The sequence below is a fragment of the Peromyscus maniculatus genome, chromosome X, assembly GCF_049852395.1.
Source record: "Peromyscus maniculatus bairdii isolate BWxNUB_F1_BW_parent chromosome X, HU_Pman_BW_mat_3.1, whole genome shotgun sequence".
Taxonomy (NCBI): domain Eukaryota; kingdom Metazoa; phylum Chordata; class Mammalia; order Rodentia; family Cricetidae; genus Peromyscus; species Peromyscus maniculatus.
In genome coordinates this window covers 83,065,412-83,082,481 of record NC_134875.1, presented here as the reverse complement: position 1 = coordinate 83,082,481, position 17,070 = coordinate 83,065,412, and the positions used below count along the sequence as shown (strand labels likewise).

At 40.2% G+C, this 17,070-nt stretch overlaps 1 protein-coding gene across 9 annotated transcripts in view; it reads right to left on the bottom strand.

Annotated features, from left to right (window-relative positions):
- Positions 1-17,070, bottom strand: part of Phka1 (phosphorylase kinase regulatory subunit alpha 1) — a 138,798-nt gene that overhangs the window by 106,012 nt on the left and 15,716 nt on the right. For all 9 annotated transcript variants that reach the window (XM_076561791.1, XM_076561793.1, XM_076561792.1 and 6 more), the window contains exons 6-8: positions 12,466-12,546; positions 5,395-5,493; positions 1,486-1,632 (exon numbers count right to left, since the gene is read on the bottom strand). In XM_076561791.1, the coding sequence (XP_076417906.1) occupies positions 1,486-1,632; positions 5,395-5,493; positions 12,466-12,546 (327 nt within the window). The remainder of the gene's footprint in view (positions 1-1,485; positions 1,633-5,394; positions 5,494-12,465; positions 12,547-17,070) is intronic.

The following is a 17,070-nucleotide window of genomic DNA, read 5'->3' as shown; positions in this document are numbered from 1 at the left end:
TCTCTCCCACTCTCTCTTCCCCCCTCCCCCTACACACACATGCATGCAAGCACACACTCTCACACACACAATTTCACAATAACAGCTCCTACTTTTACCCAGTATAAGAGTTCATTTCCCCATGATCCATTTGCAATATCTTTCTTCAATAATGAGAAAACCTAATGTGCATACTACATACTTTTTGCTCAACCCCTTTGAGGAACAATTTTATCAACTAGAGCAGCACTTTGTCAACTTCACATGAAAGGGACGAGAAGGAATACTTCTGTTTTTTTCAGGCCATGTAGCCTCTATTAAAACTACTGAGCTCTGCTATTTGAAAGGAGCAGTAGATGGTATAGAAACTTTATTTACCAGGACAACTGGCCAGTCCAAGGTGCAGTGTTTCTATATGGTTAGTTTTGTCTTGGGTTTATAGTTTTACAAGACTTAGGTCCTTTCTTTTTTACCCTCTTCAGTACAATTATCCAATTTATCTGTAATGTATTTAAGAGTCACTTTCTAATCTGAATTTCACTTTTCTTACCACATTTTGGTTGATCCTCTAAATTTACTTTTAGTGATACAATTGCATGAGATTGGACAAGCATAGTCATTGTCTACCACGACAATTGTCCCATCATGCTCAAAATTCTCCAGAACTCCATCTTTATAGATGATTTCTCCCTCCAACTTCTTTTAATTACCAATTTTCTCCTCATTTTGGTTTTCCCTTTTTCGGAGTGTCACATTAATGGAATCATAGAATATGCATAGCTTCTGTGATCTGTTCTTTCCTCTCAGCAAAATGCACTTAAGAATCAGACCCTTTTCCTCCTCCTGGGTTGCCTCGTCCAGCCTCGATATGAGGGTTTGTGTCTAGTCTTACTGCATCTTGTTATGCTGTGTTCAGTTGTTATCACTTAGGGGGCTGCTCTTTTCTGAAGGGAAACAGAGGGGCAGTGGGTCTTGGGAAGAGGGGAGGTAGAGGAGAAGAGGGGAGGCTGTGGTCAGGATGTATATTGTAGAAGAGAAGAATAAAGAAAAGCAAACAAAAAGAATCATTCATACTATCTCAGAGATTATTAACTGGTTCGTTTTACTGTCGAGTGGTATTAAATAGGGATATAGTAAAATCTGTTTATTTATTTCTCAATTGAAGGCTGTTTCCAGATTTTTGCAATTATGGCTGAAGCTGCTATAGACATTTGTGAGTTTTTTGTGAGTGTAAACTATCATTTTTTAAGGGTAGATACTGAGGAGTAAGGATGTTTGTTGGATACATGTTACATATATGTTTAAATTCATAAGAGCATGCCAAATGTTTTCCAAAGTGGATGTACCATTCCTAACAGTGAAAGTTTTGTAGAAAAACATAAGAGACTTGCGAGTAGGAAAGGTTCCTTGAAATTCCTGGCATATGGTATACTCACAGGCCCTAAAAGCACTAATCTTCCTTTAGAGTCCCAGCTCTACAGAGAAGAAAGGCACATGTGGACATACCTGCAGCTTGGTGATGATTTCCTGTTTGGTGACCTCCACCAAATGGCTATCTTCTACAGCAAAGGCTGGGAAAGAGATCACTGAGAGCAGACTGGCATCAACTTCTTTGGATGTTGAAGCCCGGGGCAGGAGTGAATTCAGGATTGACTAAGAGAAAGGGAGCAAAATATGCTTTATTACTAAATACCTTGGTTAAGAGGCAAAACCGAAGCCGGGCGGTGGTGGCGCACGCCTTTAATCCCAGCACTCGGGAGGCAGAGCCAGGCGGATCTCTGTGAGTTCGAGGCCAGCCTGGGCTACCAAGTGAGCTCCAGGAAAGGCGCAAAGCTACACAGAGAAACCCTGTCTCGAAAAACCAAAAAAAAAAAAAAGAGGCAAAACCGAGGCCAGGCGGTGGTGGCGCACGCCTTTAATCCCAGCACTCGGGAGGCAGAGCCAGGCGGATCTCTGTGAGTTCGAGGCCAGCCTGGTCTACAGAGCGAGTTCCAGGGCAGGCACCAAAACTACACAGAGAAACCCTGTCTCGAAAAACTTAAAAAAAAAAAAAGGTGAAAGTGAGAGCTTTGATTCAAAAAGACTTATGTGGAAGAAAAGCTTTCTGAAGAAGAACCCAAATTCATTAAATAGTGAGATCCTAAAAGAGCTGCTTGCTTGGTATGGAATTCCTTTTCTTAATCCTGCTCTCAGTGTTTCCCCATTGTGACCGTAAAGCAGCTGCTCATAGATTGAGACTCTAACATCTGTGGGATATAAACAATCCTGTTGGGTCCTTAACATCTAGAGAAGAATAAAGCTGAGGCTAGAAAGATGGATCAGTAGTTAGGAGCACTGGCTGTTCTTCCAGAGGACTGGGCAGCTCACAATCATGCATAACTCCAACACGCTTTTCTGACCCCCATGGGCACCAGGCATGAATATGGTACAAACATACACGCAGGCAAACACCCCCTACACACAAAATAGCTAAACATTTAAATAATAAAACTAAAACAAAGTATAGCTTCTGGGAAGAGTAGAGAAGGATCAACTATGCCTCTAAGATACTTTCAGATTAATTTTCAGCAAGTGAGGAAAAATAATGGGCTTCTTTATATTTTCAGACATGTATATTATTACCCTTTGCTCATTTTCTCACCCCATACTTTTCCCTGCCCTCACAGTACTCCTGCTAGTCTTCTTCCTATCCACAAAAGGTCCCCTTTCTTCTTCCATAATGTATTTTATTCACAGAAAGTGTTTTCAAAATTAGAAGTCGGATTTATATTCACAGGACTACCACAGGATATAATTAAGGTTTGAAGAAAAGGAAAGATGACACACACCAGAGAAAAGAAACTTTCAATACAGGCAGCAATCATAAACAAAACTAAGGATGAACTTTTCCCACAGTAACAGTCTAATGTCCAAATATCTAATCAGAAAACAACCAGGAACCAGACACTGTTTCAGACCACGACCCAGAACACTTAAAACAGATCATATCTTGTTTCCTTTTTATGTTTATAAAAAATGATTCTTGGAAAAAGAAACCACAGGCCCTTGATACACTAGCAGTGGATAACTGGATATAATGGTGGGTTCATTTTTAATTTGAACTGAGACAAGAGGACCATTATGGTGGTTTGTGGTTTCAGATGCCCAAGCCAGTCCAATGATTTTTCCTTCCTGCTGCCTGAAGATCCAGATGTAGAACTCTTAGCTCCTTCTCCAGCACCATGTCTGCCTGCATGCTGCCATGTTTCCCACCATACTGACAATGGATTAAACCTCTGAAACTGTAAGCCAGCCCCAATCAAATGCTTTCCTTTATAAGAGTTGCTGTAGTCATGGCGTCTCTTCACAGCAATAGAACAGTGGCTAAGACAGAAGTTGGTACCAGGGACTGGGGTATTACTGTGACAGGCCTGGTCATGTTGTTGGTGGAATGTGGACTTTGTGACTTTTGGATTAGTAAAGCCATGGAGTGCTTTAAGATGTGCTTAATGGGCCATACCAGTAGGAACATGGAAAGCAGTGGCGCTGAGAGCAAGGTAGATTATGGCAGCGTGGCTCAAAAGGTTTCCAAGAAGCAGAATATTAGTAAGTGGCCTAGATACTGTTCTTTTTTTCTTTCTTTCTTTTTTTTTTTTTTGGTTTTTCGAGACAGGGTTTCTCTGTGTAGCTTTGCTCCTTTTCTGGGAGTCACTTGGTAGCCCAGGCTGGCCTTGAACTCACAGAATTCCGAGTGCTGGGATTAAAGGCGTGCGCCACCACCGCCCGGCTCAGAGACTGTTCTTATATTTTGGCAAAGAATGTGGCTGCTTTACACCCTTGTGCAAAAGTCTGCCAGAGGCTAAATTGAAGAATTTTGGATTAATGGCGTTGGCAGAGGAGATTTCAAAACAGCCTAGTGTAGACTCTGTTGCATGGTTATAAGTGTTCATTCTTATGCAGATCTATAATGAAAAGGAGGAATCTGAGCAAAGAAAAATACAAAATGTATAGTATGGGGAGAAAAGAGGTACCAGGAAGTGGAATGATGCTAAGTCTAGTGCTAAGGGAGATAAAAAGCTAAAAGAAAGTCTGATGCTAAATACAATAAAGGGAAGTGGTGGCCTCAGGGCAAGACATGGCCCAGCTAAGCTTCTAACTTGTGAAAAGGAATTAAAGAAAAATTTAAGCAGTGAAGGAAACCATAGAAAACTGAAAGCTAATGCAGATGTAATTGAAGGAAATGTGCCGGCCCCAGCGAGCAGCAGAACTTGGCAGTTTCAGCCACGTGGTTCTGGCTTAAAAGCCAAGGATACAAGAAAGGGGTTGTAAAATCTCTCTCTCCATGGCTAAGAAAAGCCACCGAGGCCATTGCATGAAGCTGTGAAGGTGAAGCCTTGACTGCCTTGGAGACCCCAAGATATTTTAGATGCCAGAGCCGTGGGGTACCTGCTGAGAATTGCTAACAGGGAGTGGAACCAGCCTAAGAGAGAGAAGTGTGTTGCAGTCAACAAAGTTGAAAGGAGTTGGAGGTCTGAAGAGTGTTTTGACATCAGACATGAAGATGCAGAGTTTGGAGTTTGCCCAGCTATGTTTTGGTCTTGCTTTGGTCCAGTATTTCCTAACTATGCTCCCTTTCTTCCCTTTTGGAATGGTAATGTATATTCTGTGCCATGGTATGTTGGAAGCATGTGATCTGCTTTTTGATTTTGATTTTACAATTAAGAGATTGCCATGAGTCTCAGAAGGCGTTTTGGACTTTGGACTTTTAAACAGTGTTGTGACTATTATAGACTATGGAGATCTTTGAAATTGGACTGAATGCAACTTTGCATTATCTTATGGCTACAAGCCTATGGTAGCCAGGGAGTGGAATGTGGTGTTTTGAAGAGGAATGGCCCCCAGAGGCTTATATATTTGAATGCTTGGTCACTAGGGAGTGGCACTACTTGAAAGGATTAGAAGGATTAAGAGGTGTGGTCCTGTTGGAGGAAGTGTGTCACTAGGGGTAGGTTTTGTGGTTTCAGAGCCCAAGCCAGTGTCTGTATCTCTCTCCCTCTTGCCTGCAGATCCAGATGTAGAACTCTCAGCTCCTTTTCCAGCACCATGTCTGCCTGTGTGCTGCCATGTTTCCCTCCATGATGATAATGGACTAAACCTCTGAACTGTAAGCCAACCCCAATTAAATGCTTTTTTATAAGAGTTGCTATAGTCTTTGTGTTTTTTCACAGCAATAGCACATTGACCAAGACAAACATGATCTATCTTATAGCTCATGCTAGTATCAGGTTTATCTCAATATAGAATGCTTGATAAAGACATTTCCGATCACACGGTAATAACAACATGGTGAACTGCTCTCTTTAAGCTAAAGCCTGTGCTAAGTCTGACTCTGGGCAAGGATACCATTTGCTGTAATGTGGTCCATTCTTTCCTTACCTGGCAGTGTTGTACTTCATCAGCCAGGACATGGATAACTGATTGCGGCCCACCTTTCACACCAAACAGGTCTAATTCGTCCAGGGCTTCCAGGGCTGCCTGTGAGAAGGGAGGGAAGAAAGGACAACTGCAGTGGCAGAGCACATGTTTAGTACGTACAAGGCCCAGGGTTCAATCCCCAGAACTGAAAAAAGGAAAAGACACTCAAGAATGGTACATATTGCTTCTTCCTATTATCTTATCAACGTTATGTGATGTTCCTTTTGAATATATTTAATGGAATGGAAAATAAAATAACATTCTTTATTCCTAGGACCTTATGATTTTTACTTTGTCTCCCATACTGTCCAAGGGAAAATTTAAATTGGGTTCATATCATTATCCAGTCAAGCAGCATGCTTTAAAAGAGTAATTTGGACATGGCTTATGAATTTATAAGAAAATCATTCTTTCAGCGGGAAGCTCCAATTAAGATACTAGCACATAAGAAATGTGAAACAGCTGGGCGGTGGTGGTGCACACCTTTAATCCCAGCACTTGGGAGGCAGAGGCAGGTAGGTCTCTATGAGTTCAAGGCCAGCCTGGTCTACAAAGTGAGTTCCAGGATAGCCAGGGATACACAGAGAAACCATGTCTCAAAAAACAACAAAACAAACCAAACAACACAAAAAGAAATGCTAAACATTGACACATTCAGACCCTGTCTAAAAAATTGGAGAAAGAAATAAGAAATGAGTTAAAAGTTGTGTGGCTGCCAAGCACTGGGCCGAGCTCCTGGAGAGCAGTTGAAGAGAGGGAGGAGGAGGGATCATATGAGCAAGGGGGGGGGCAGGTCAAGATCATTGGGGGGAAACCACAAAGACAGCTGACCTGAACTAGTGGGAGCTCATGGACTCTGGACTGACAGCTGGGGAACCTGTATAGGACTAAACTAGGCCCTCTTAATGTGGGTGACACTTGTGTGGCCTGATCTGTTTGTTGGGCCCCTGGCAGTGGGACCAGGACTTATCCCAAGGGCATGAACTGGCTTTTTGGAGCCCATTCCCTAAGGTGGGATACCTTACTCAGCCTTGATGTAGGGGGAAAGGACTTGGTCCTGCCTCAACTTGATAGGCCAGGCTTTGTTGATTACCCAAGGGAGGCCTAAACCCCTCTGAGGAGTGGATGGGGGTCAGAAGAAGGGGAGGGAGGGGGAACTGGGGACATTATGTAAAATGAAAAAAATTTAAATAAAAAGTTATTCGTAATTAAAAATTTAAATTTAATACCCAAACAGAGGATTTTATTATGACCTCCCATCACTCCAACCTCCCTCCACTCACTCTCTCTCTCTCTCTCTCTCTCTCTCTCTCTCTCTCTGTGTGTGTGTGTGTGTGTGTGTGTGTGTGTGTGTGTGTGTGTCTATCTCATCGTACACTGGTGATTTTTCTCTACACATACTATTTTCCTCCTCATCTCCTCTCTGGCCATTTATTGGTGAACTCAAAGCTCACTTATTTGGTTATTTTCTAATGTTTTCAAAATTTTATAATTTTGAATGAAATGAATTGCTCATATTTTTGTGAATTCTAAGAAAAATATAAATATATGTAATATATGTTACATTAGTTATGTAAATACAAGACTGCCTTTAAAAACTGCATTTAAGAACCACTTTGGGTATGTAGAAATATAATCATTTTATATATTATTGTATATATATAGTATATTATATATATATATATATATAAAGTATATTAATGCTTTGTTTAGTTGCATTTCAGAACTCTATTTTTTATTTTTTTGGTTTTTTTTTTTGTTTGTTTGTTTTTTGTTTTTCGAGACAGGGTTTCTCTGTGTAGCTTTGTGCCTTTCTTGGAACTCTCTCTGTAGACCAGGCTGGCCACGAACTCACAGAGATCCACCTGCCTCTGCCTCCCGAGTGCTGGGATTAAAAGCGTGCGCCACCACCGCCCAGCTCAGAACTCTTTCTAATGCTGACATTTTGTGTATAGAATCCTTTTCATGTTCATTTTCTACAGTGATACAATTTTTTAATGGTATTTTCTGTCTTCCATGCCAATTCTGATAAAACTTTATTTTTTCATACTTACTGTGATGATTAAAGTATCTAATTAATACCCAGTTACAACACTCAATAATGAGCCTTCTTGAATTTTTTTAAAGAGATATCTCACTTATTTTAGTATTTAATGGCTCATGGTTATATTTTGGATGATATATAATTAGTTGACAGAGTTCCTGATCTGTTGCTAGTTGGTTGCAATTTTTTTTAAAGAGTTGATACTGTTCCACCCTTGCCCGTGGTGGGCAGCCCCAGTGGCCCTGACTGATCAGCTTGGCTACCATCCATGCCCACAGCCAGGCCTTGGGTTGACCCACCCTAGCATCTGCCCCATCTAGGATCTGCTGTAGCTCATGAAGGGACTGATCCTGTGGAACGATACCAGCAAGATCTCTAAGACTGGTGGCATCCACAGGATATCCCAGAGGATTTCCAGTGAGGAACCAGTGATGATGGTGTGCCAGAAGCCAGAGGCCTTGAACCAGACCAGTGACTCACAGCAATAAACACTTGCCAGTAAAACTGATGGGACAAAGGAGTACACTATATGTCACCCCGAAGCCTCCAGTGCCACCAGGACAAATGAAGAAATGTTGGAGAAGCAGGAAAGAAGGAGAAGGAAAGATTTTTCTGTTTAAGTGGTTTGTGTTTTGTTCTGTTTTTTTGTTTTGTTTTTGTTTTTGCGTTTGTTTGCTTGCTTGCATTCTTTGATTTCTTTCCTTATGTGGCGGGGGGCATGGCAGGGATGAGGGGAGGATATGGGGGGACCGTGAAGTGAAGAGAATCGGGGTGCATGAAGTGAAACTCCAAAGAGTCAATAAAGAAGTTTTTTTTAAAGTTGTGTGGCTACAAGATAATTCAAGAACTATTAGGCACTGACTTATAGAGGCAAATGCCCCAGAAAGATACTACATTCAGCTTTTAAACAAATATTAGTTGGCAATGTAAAGAAGAAGTTTTCATGTTTTTAAAAATACACAATGGGTGTTGCCGGGCGGTGGTGGCGCACGTCTTTAATCCCAGCACTCGGGAGGCAGAGGCAGGCGGAACTCTGTGAGTTCGAGGCCAGCCTGGTCTCCAAAGCGAGTTCCAGGAAAGGTGCAAAGCTACATAGAAAGACCCTGTCTCAAAAAACAAAATAAAAATACACAATGTGTTTTCATAGACTGTAGTGAGCACACAGAGTAACAGATCTACAAAGTTATTCCTCATGTCTACCTAAATCTTTGAACCCCTTGACCATTTCTTCCCCTCTCCTTTATCCCGGTCACCATCACTAGACTCTACTTTGAGAGGCTGATTTTTTAGTTTTAAATATAAGTAAAATCATGCTTTTAAAATAAATTGCCGGGGCTGGAGAGATGGCTCAGAGGTTAAGAGCACCGACTGCTCTTCCAGAGGTCCTGAGTTCAATTCCCAGCACCCATATGGTAGCTCACAACCATCTGTAATGAGATCTGGTGACCTCTTCTGTGTACATAATAAATAAATAAATGTTTAAAAAAAAAAAATAAAAAATAAATTGCCAAAGTCAGGTGGTGGTGGTGATGCACACCTTTAATCCCAGCACTTGGAGGGCAGAGACAGGCAGATTTCTGTGAGTCCAAGGCCAGCCTGGTCTACAGAGTGAATTCCAGGAAAGGCACAAAGCTACATAGAGAAACCCTGTCTCAAAAAACCAATAATAATAATAATAATAATAATAATAATATAAAATAAACTGCCAAGTGTGGGAGCATGTGACTATATGAGGCAGGAGGATTGGAAATTTGAAGCTATCCTTGGGGCTATATTGTGAGACCCTGTCTGTCTCAAGAGAATTTTTAGAAATTATTAATTTCTTGCTTTTCTACATGCATTTTCTGATCACAAAGGTAAAACATACTTTAATTTTTAAAAGAACATTTATTTATTTTGTGTGCACTGGGGGGGTGAGTCAATTCCTTATTCTACCCTGTGGGTTCTGGGAATCAAACTTAGGTCATCTGGCTTGGTGGTAAGCACCTCTACCTGCTAAGCTAACTCATCAGCCTGTTAGTACTTCCTTTGACATTACCATATGAACGAACATAGATGTGTGTGATGTGTACGTGTGAGTTCAGGTTTGTGTGTGTTACAGCGCAGGTGTGAAGGACAGAAGACAACTTGCAGAATGGGTTTTCCTTACCTTTACGTGGGTTCTGGGATCAGACTCAGGTGGCTCAGCTTGCATGGCAGGCGCTTTTACCCATGCAGCTATCTTACCAGGCCACTGTTAATAACGCTGGTGTTTTCTCTTAGTTTTTCACCAGTGCTATTTTGCTTTTTTAAGTATTTTTAATGTTTTGGGGTTGGTTTTTTTTTTGAGACATAGTCTCAGGTAGCCATGACTGGCCTCAGACACACATAAAGCCCAGGATGACCTTGAACTCTCATCCTCTGCATTCTAAGTGGTAGGATTATTAGCATGCACCATTTCTCTTAGCTGTATCTTACTTTTTGTAATTAATAGAGAATATAAGTTTTTCCTTGTTATAAAAACTCTATTTTGGTATAATATTCTCTCATATGACTGCAATAAAATATATTTTACCATTTACCAGTTGCTGTAAATCTAGGCTATCTTCCATTTCGTTATTGTAGAAATGGCACTTTGATAAACATCTCTTGCCAAACTGCAATTTTTTTTTTGAGTTCATGGATGGTGTTTCTAACAGTATCAAGCCCATAGAATGGCATATAGTAGCCTTACTGTTAAGCTAACAAATAATAATTTGTTTTCATTTTGAAATGTATAAGCATTAATTTCTAGAAGTACAATCAGTAGGTCAAAGGGTGTGGACAGTTTTTGAGATCAAATGCTAAACTGCTTTTTACGTATATTATACCAATATAACTTACCACTAGCAGTATATGACAGTACTCTTCTTAATACAAAATATCTTAATTTTTATACTTTGATTTTAAAAGGTGTATGTTTTTGCATTCACTTGCTTTAAACTGCCAATAAGGTTAGATATTATCTCAAATATTTATTGCTTATCTGTATTTCCTCAATTATGAGGCCAACCTGACCTTGTCTTGGGAGCACGAAGTAGTTCTGGGTGGCTTCCCTGGAAAAATATCAGCTAAACTGAGAGACCTAAAGGACAAGTAGAAGTTGAGCAAGCACAAAATACTCATTAACAAGAATGGTAAAAGGAGCAGATTTACAGTAGATTAAGCTAGCAGACAACACCTTGATGAAGTGATCAAAGACAGAATCAATGATAACGGGACAAATTTACACCATGCAATTTCCTGATGACAGATGAAGGATACAGCAGAGTCTTTGGGATGGTCTTCCCAAAAACACATAATGTGAATAATGAAGAAATACCACACAAAATAAAACTACTTGTCTGGAGTACATAGAATAACCAGTCTAGAGTTGGGTACCAAAAGGTAAGGGGGCATGGAGTGGTGTGGGAAGCATGGAGTAGGGCTGCACACATGTAATCCTCGGGAGGCAAAGTCAGGAGGATCAGTTCAAGATTACCTCCAGCAGAATACTGAGTTCAAGACCATCCTGGTCTACCAGAGATAGTACTACAAACAAACAGAAAAGTGGTAGAGTATGTAGGCAAAAGACTCCAGCCCTAAGACCAAACCAATCAACCAAACAAAAACTAGTCTGTATTTTTCAAAAATGCCAGTGTCATCAAAGTCAAGACTATAAAGTATTGCTCTAGACTGGCTGAGCTAAAAAAAAAAGATGTTACAAAAAAATATAATTTGCTATCCTGGTCTGGATACTGTATCGGAGGGATATTTATTTTATGAAAAATGACATTATTGGAATAATTTTTAAAAACTTAGTAGGCTTTGTATTATGTATAATCACTCAGTTCCTGATTTTGATAGTCATGCCAAGGTTACCAGAGAGTCTGAAGAAGTTCATCGTGCCTGTAGTTTGTACATTTTCAATTAGCTCAGAAAAGTGTGTATGTGCGTGTGCAAGTGAGCATGCGTATGTGTGTATAACCAGGAAGAGGGAAAGATAGGGCAAATATTAATAAACCTTGCATGAATGATGTATGGATTTTTCCTGACATTCTTGAAACTTTTCTTTAGTTTAAAATCATTTCAAAATAAAAAGGAAGGAGCCACAGATGAAAGTCAGCCTAGAACACTTGCCTAGAACTTACTATGATCTTATTTTGGGTTTGCTGTCTTACAATGTTTGCTGTTAAATTATTTCTTTATGTAATTATTTCTAATACATTGTGTTCTTTAGTAAATGAAACTGCATTCCAGACCACATTTCTCATTATAGGGTCTATCAAAAGTCTATCATGACCCACTTGTTCTCTTTATTCCATGGAATATTTTTTGCTTTGAATTGTATTTCATTTCTTTTTCATTTTTAGACTTTACTTTGCCTTAGTTTTAAACTTTCAGTATCATTATGACATGAAAAGTACATACTGTATTTACTTCTTTTTGAAAAACAAGCTGCATCTTTCCTAAACATTTAGTAGGAATGACTGAGCCATGTACATTTGCCATAATAATGTTTGAGCTTACTCCTGCTGTCCTATTTTATACATTCTTACTGTTTCTAGAGAAAATAAGAAAGACACAGCCAAGTGGAAAGGTGGTGATGTTATGGGAGGCAGAGGAGGGTAGAGGGGATGGAGGACTCAGAGATCACTACCTGATACCAAGCTTGGTAGACTGGGCTCTGTGGGGAGAAAGAGCTTCTCTTAGTTTATTCAATGGCAAAGATGGTGAATATAGTTTGAAACTTGTTGTCCTGTAGGATATATAAACATAGGCAGGCCACAAAAGCCATATGATACCAAATCTGGAACTTACAAAAAAGTTTTTAATATTACATATTCATATTTTCATGAAGGAATTTGAATTTTGCCTGTGGTTTAAAGAACAGTTTGATGGGTCCACATGTACACTAAATTTTTAATCTATGACAAAGGTAAACCAGACTCCACTAACCAGACGTGGTAAAAATAAAAAAGAAAATGTACCTTGGCCATTCCAACTGAACTTGCATTCAATTCTGATATGCCTTGGTTGGTCTTGTCTCCACGTTCCCATATCCCAAAGTCCTGGCATAAAATAATCAAGATATAACTAGAAAATCATAACCATTAAACATTCACTAGATATGTGATCCTTGAATAAAAAACATCAATAGTAACAAATTTTCTACACACACACACACACACACACACACACACGCACGCACGCACGCACGCACGCACGCACGCACGCACGCGCACACACACACATCCACACTGACTATTAAGGAGCTGACAACGACTTAAATTGGGGCCTCTAAGAAGTTGGGAGTCTCCAACACTTAATCAGGAAGTCTAAGAAATAGAACTCAGTTCATCCAGGAACACTTCTCAAGTTTTCCCCAAAGGCAATTCCCATAAAGTGTAGCACATGGAGGCTAAACAGTAGCTGGTATTTTATGTCAAACACACAGACTAATCTTACTCTCTTGGTACTGAAAGTGTACAATATGTGCATTATCTTCCCTAATCCTCACATTTTACAGGTGGATAAAATTGAGTTACAAAAAGGGCGCTAAGGAACTCACCCAAGGTCATACAGGTGATGTGACAGAACCAAGAGTAGATTCCAAGGAATGGCACTCCAAAACCTAGTCTTAGCCATAACTGTGCACATCTCCTTGGTAATACAAAAGTATTTGAAATTACATTTAAGACCTTTTTATTTCTGAAATAACTTCGGAATTACACAGAAATTGCAAAAATAGTACAATGAGCCCCCTAATACTTTTCACTTAGTTTTGCCTAATGTTCACATTGAACATAATCACAGTACAATGGTAAAAAAGTTAAGAACTCAATTCAATTAACCAATTGAGTTAACTATGGACTTCATATGCCTGTACTACCCAAGAGTTGGGATTATAAGCACATACAACCAAGCCTGACTACTAGTAACCTTTTATACTTTCCAAGGTTCTATGTCATTCCTGTCACGTCTCCTTAGTGATTTCCAATCAACAGTGGTTCCTCCAGTCTTGTCCCTTGGGGCCTTGACACTAAAAACTAGTAAAAGCCAAATAAAGCCCATAGTTTGGTTAGTACTGGCTTCTTCCATTTTACTTTTCCCTTTTATACACACACACACACACACACACACACACACACACACACACACACACACACACACATACATATGTTTTTGGAGACATAGTTTCTCTGTATAGCTTTGATGCCTGTCCTGGATCTCGCTCTGTAGACCAGGCTGGCCTCAAACACAGAAATCTGCCTGGCTCTGCCTCCCAAGTGCTGGAATTAAAGGTGTGCGCCACCACCACCACCACCACCTGGCTTAATTAAGAAATATTTTGAGAGCTAGTCCAAGACTATACAACTATTGCCAGGCAGGGTTGCACACGGTTGCAATCCTGAGATGAGACCCTGTCTCAGAAAAACAAGTTAAAGATTATGCAAACAGCCTGCTTATCCTTAAACGGCCACCCACTGCTACAGCATTCCCCCTAATTGCTTACCGAAATAACTGCTGTGCTGTTTTGATGGTAACTTTGATCTGTTTTCCTTATCACTTCTGTGGTCATTAATTATAATCCTTCTCCAAAGAAAACAGTCCATTATTCCTGATTTTTTTCAGTTGGTTTTCATTTGTTTATTTATTGTGGTGTGTGGTGTGGTGTGTGTGTGTGTGTGTGTGTGTGCGCGCGCGCGCGCGCGCATTCATTCTGTAGCACATGTGTGGCACTCAGAGGATGACTCTCTAGAATTGGCTTTTCTCCTTCCACCTTTACATGTGTTCCAGGGATTGAACACAAGTTGTCAGGCTTCTACGGCAACTAACTTCAGTTATTGATATTGTATATCTCTATGGATATTTAGGCTTTTGCTGATTGATAATGGAATACTATCCCCATTTTGTTGCTTACAATGTTAGTTGTTCAGACAGGCTCCTGTGCCTTTTGATTATATTTGTCTTGTGCACTTGTGCCATTCCTTGTTCCTCACTGAGCACTTCTGCTTCAATCTCACCACTGAAAACGCATTCAGCTGGCTATAGTGCTGCACACTCTTAATCGCAGCACTCGGGAGGCAGAGGCCAGTAGAGCTCTGAGTTTGAGGCCAGCCTGGTCTACAGAGTGAGTTCCAGGACAGCCAGGACTACAAAGAGAAACCCTGTCTCAAAAAAAGAAAAGAAAAATGTATTCAATAAATCACCAGAAAGTGTGCCAAGTTTAGAGAAAGAGATGGCCATGTAGATACAGGAGGCATTTAGAATGTCAAACAGACAAGACTTCCACATTACAGTATAGTTAAAATATTAAGTATACAGAACAAAGAAAGAATACTGAAAGCTATATATAAAGACAAACCCCATTAGAATAATAGATTTCACAACAGAAATTGTAAAAGCCACAATGGCATGGAACGACATATTTCAAGTTCTAAAAGACACTAATCACCAACTCCTCAACCAAAAGGGGGAAGGTCCTGTTTCCATGAATCCTCAGACTGAATTTGGCTGAGGAGTTAGAGAGGTGAGAAGTGGCTGTGGCTTGTTTCCTCTGATCTTTCCTCATTTACCCCAACATTTGGCTCCAGTTTTTTATTATAAGACAAATGAAGATTCGTGCTACATCTGGTGCCCAACGTGGAGAACAAATTCACAAAAAGCCACTTGTCTGTGGCCTTGCAGCCACCAGCACAGGCCGGAGCTACATGCGGCCGGAGTCCCTCCCCGGCCAGCTAAGTTTCTGTTGCAGCCTCTTTGCAGCAGACTCCACCAGCTTTGGGGCTCCAAAAGGCACAGGAATTAGCCACCTTCCCATGTTCCTCCATACAGACAGCGGGCTCTTTCACTTCTTCCCTCTCCTGGTGGTTTGTGGCTTTCTCTGGGCCCCCTCCTCGGGCTGCTGCCACACTGTCATCTAAATCGTCATTGTCAGCAGATCTGGTAAGTCAACTGGGATTTCTTAAAGGGGGCAATTAGTTTTAATAAGAAGTCAGAGAGAGAGACTTTTTTCCCCACATTAAAAAATGGGAAACACTATGCCAATGGAAGGAGTTTGGTCTCTGATAATACACTAGACAGTTTGAAAATGGAGCAATTAAATATGAGGATAATTAATTTAGATGGGATTTTATGTAATGTCAATTATAAATATTATTTGTTTGATCATTTGTTTCATCATTAAAAAAGTTGGTTACTATGAGTGCCAAGATAAGTTTTAGAAAAACTTGTTAAAACAGATCATAGAGATATTCAGACCCAGACAGAAGAATTTAAAGGAGAACCAATCTCAGCATTGCATTATAAGGTTACAGAGAAACAGCTTCTTTCTTTTTCCTTTTCTTCTTTTTTGGTTTTTTGAGACAGAGTTTCTCTGTGTAACAGTCTTGGCTGTCCTGGAACTCAACTCTGTAGACCAGTCTGGCCTCAAACTCAGAGATCAACCTGCCTCTACCTCCTTCAGCAAATCCATGTGCCACCACAACATGCCTTTGCTCCCAGTATTTGTGAAGCACACGCACCATTAATCCCAGCACCAGGAAGGTTGAGACAGGAAGTGATGTGGCTGAGGAGTGGGCAAGGTGAGAAGTGGCTGTGGCTTGTTTCTTCTGATCTTTCAGCATCTACCCTGATATCTGGCTCCAGGTTTTTATTACAAGACAATTTTGGATTCGTGCAACATAGATTATTCAATCTGCTTTAATCCAAAAAACATTAATCTCAAGATATGTTACATTGGTATAGATTTTGGTTTACTGATACAAATTTAAAGTTAATTTTGTTATACTGTATGTATATTTCTACTCTTGTTTAGGGTATTGTGTTTATATAGCTCATTTAAACATATAATATATAATTAAGAAATGCAGATTCATAGTCATCTATAATAGTCAAATTTATAGCAATGTTAGGTATGTTTTCAAGGTCATATACAGATACATTTAGATAGACGGATGGTCTTCAAACACTTCAAAGACCTACAGAATATGGCATTTAAGGTGTTTAATAACCTAAGGCTTTTCATGACAATGTCTGCTCCAGACAGCACTAATTTACTTCAAAAAAGGGATGATGGGCATCAAAGAAACATGGAGTTTGCTCTCCTTATAGCAAAAGCTAGCCATTTGGGGAAAAAAATTCCCTTTCTTCAATTGCTGACAGTATACTGTCCAAACTGGACCAGCAGAACACCCGCCCCCAAACAAAAAACAAAAAACAACAACAACAAAACCCACCAAACTTTGCCAAGTAAAGGTAGGACAGTCCTTCAAAATTTCCTGCTTCTCAAAAATGTCTGTCAGAGGCAGGGCAGTGGTGGTGCACGCCTTTAATCCCAGCACTCAGGAGGCAGAGCCAAGCAGATCTCTGTGAGTTCGAGGCCAGCCTGGTCTACAGAGTGGGATCCAGGACAGCCAGAGCTGTTACACAGAGAAACCTTGTCTTGAGAAAACAAAAACAAAATGTCTGTCTGATATACTAAGCCTGTACCAATATTACAGAAGAATTCTGGGTGACTGTCCAGTCAGATGTCCCTGTCATTAGGTAACATTTCACCCTCTGGGGTCTTTCATGGAATTAAACACTAAATA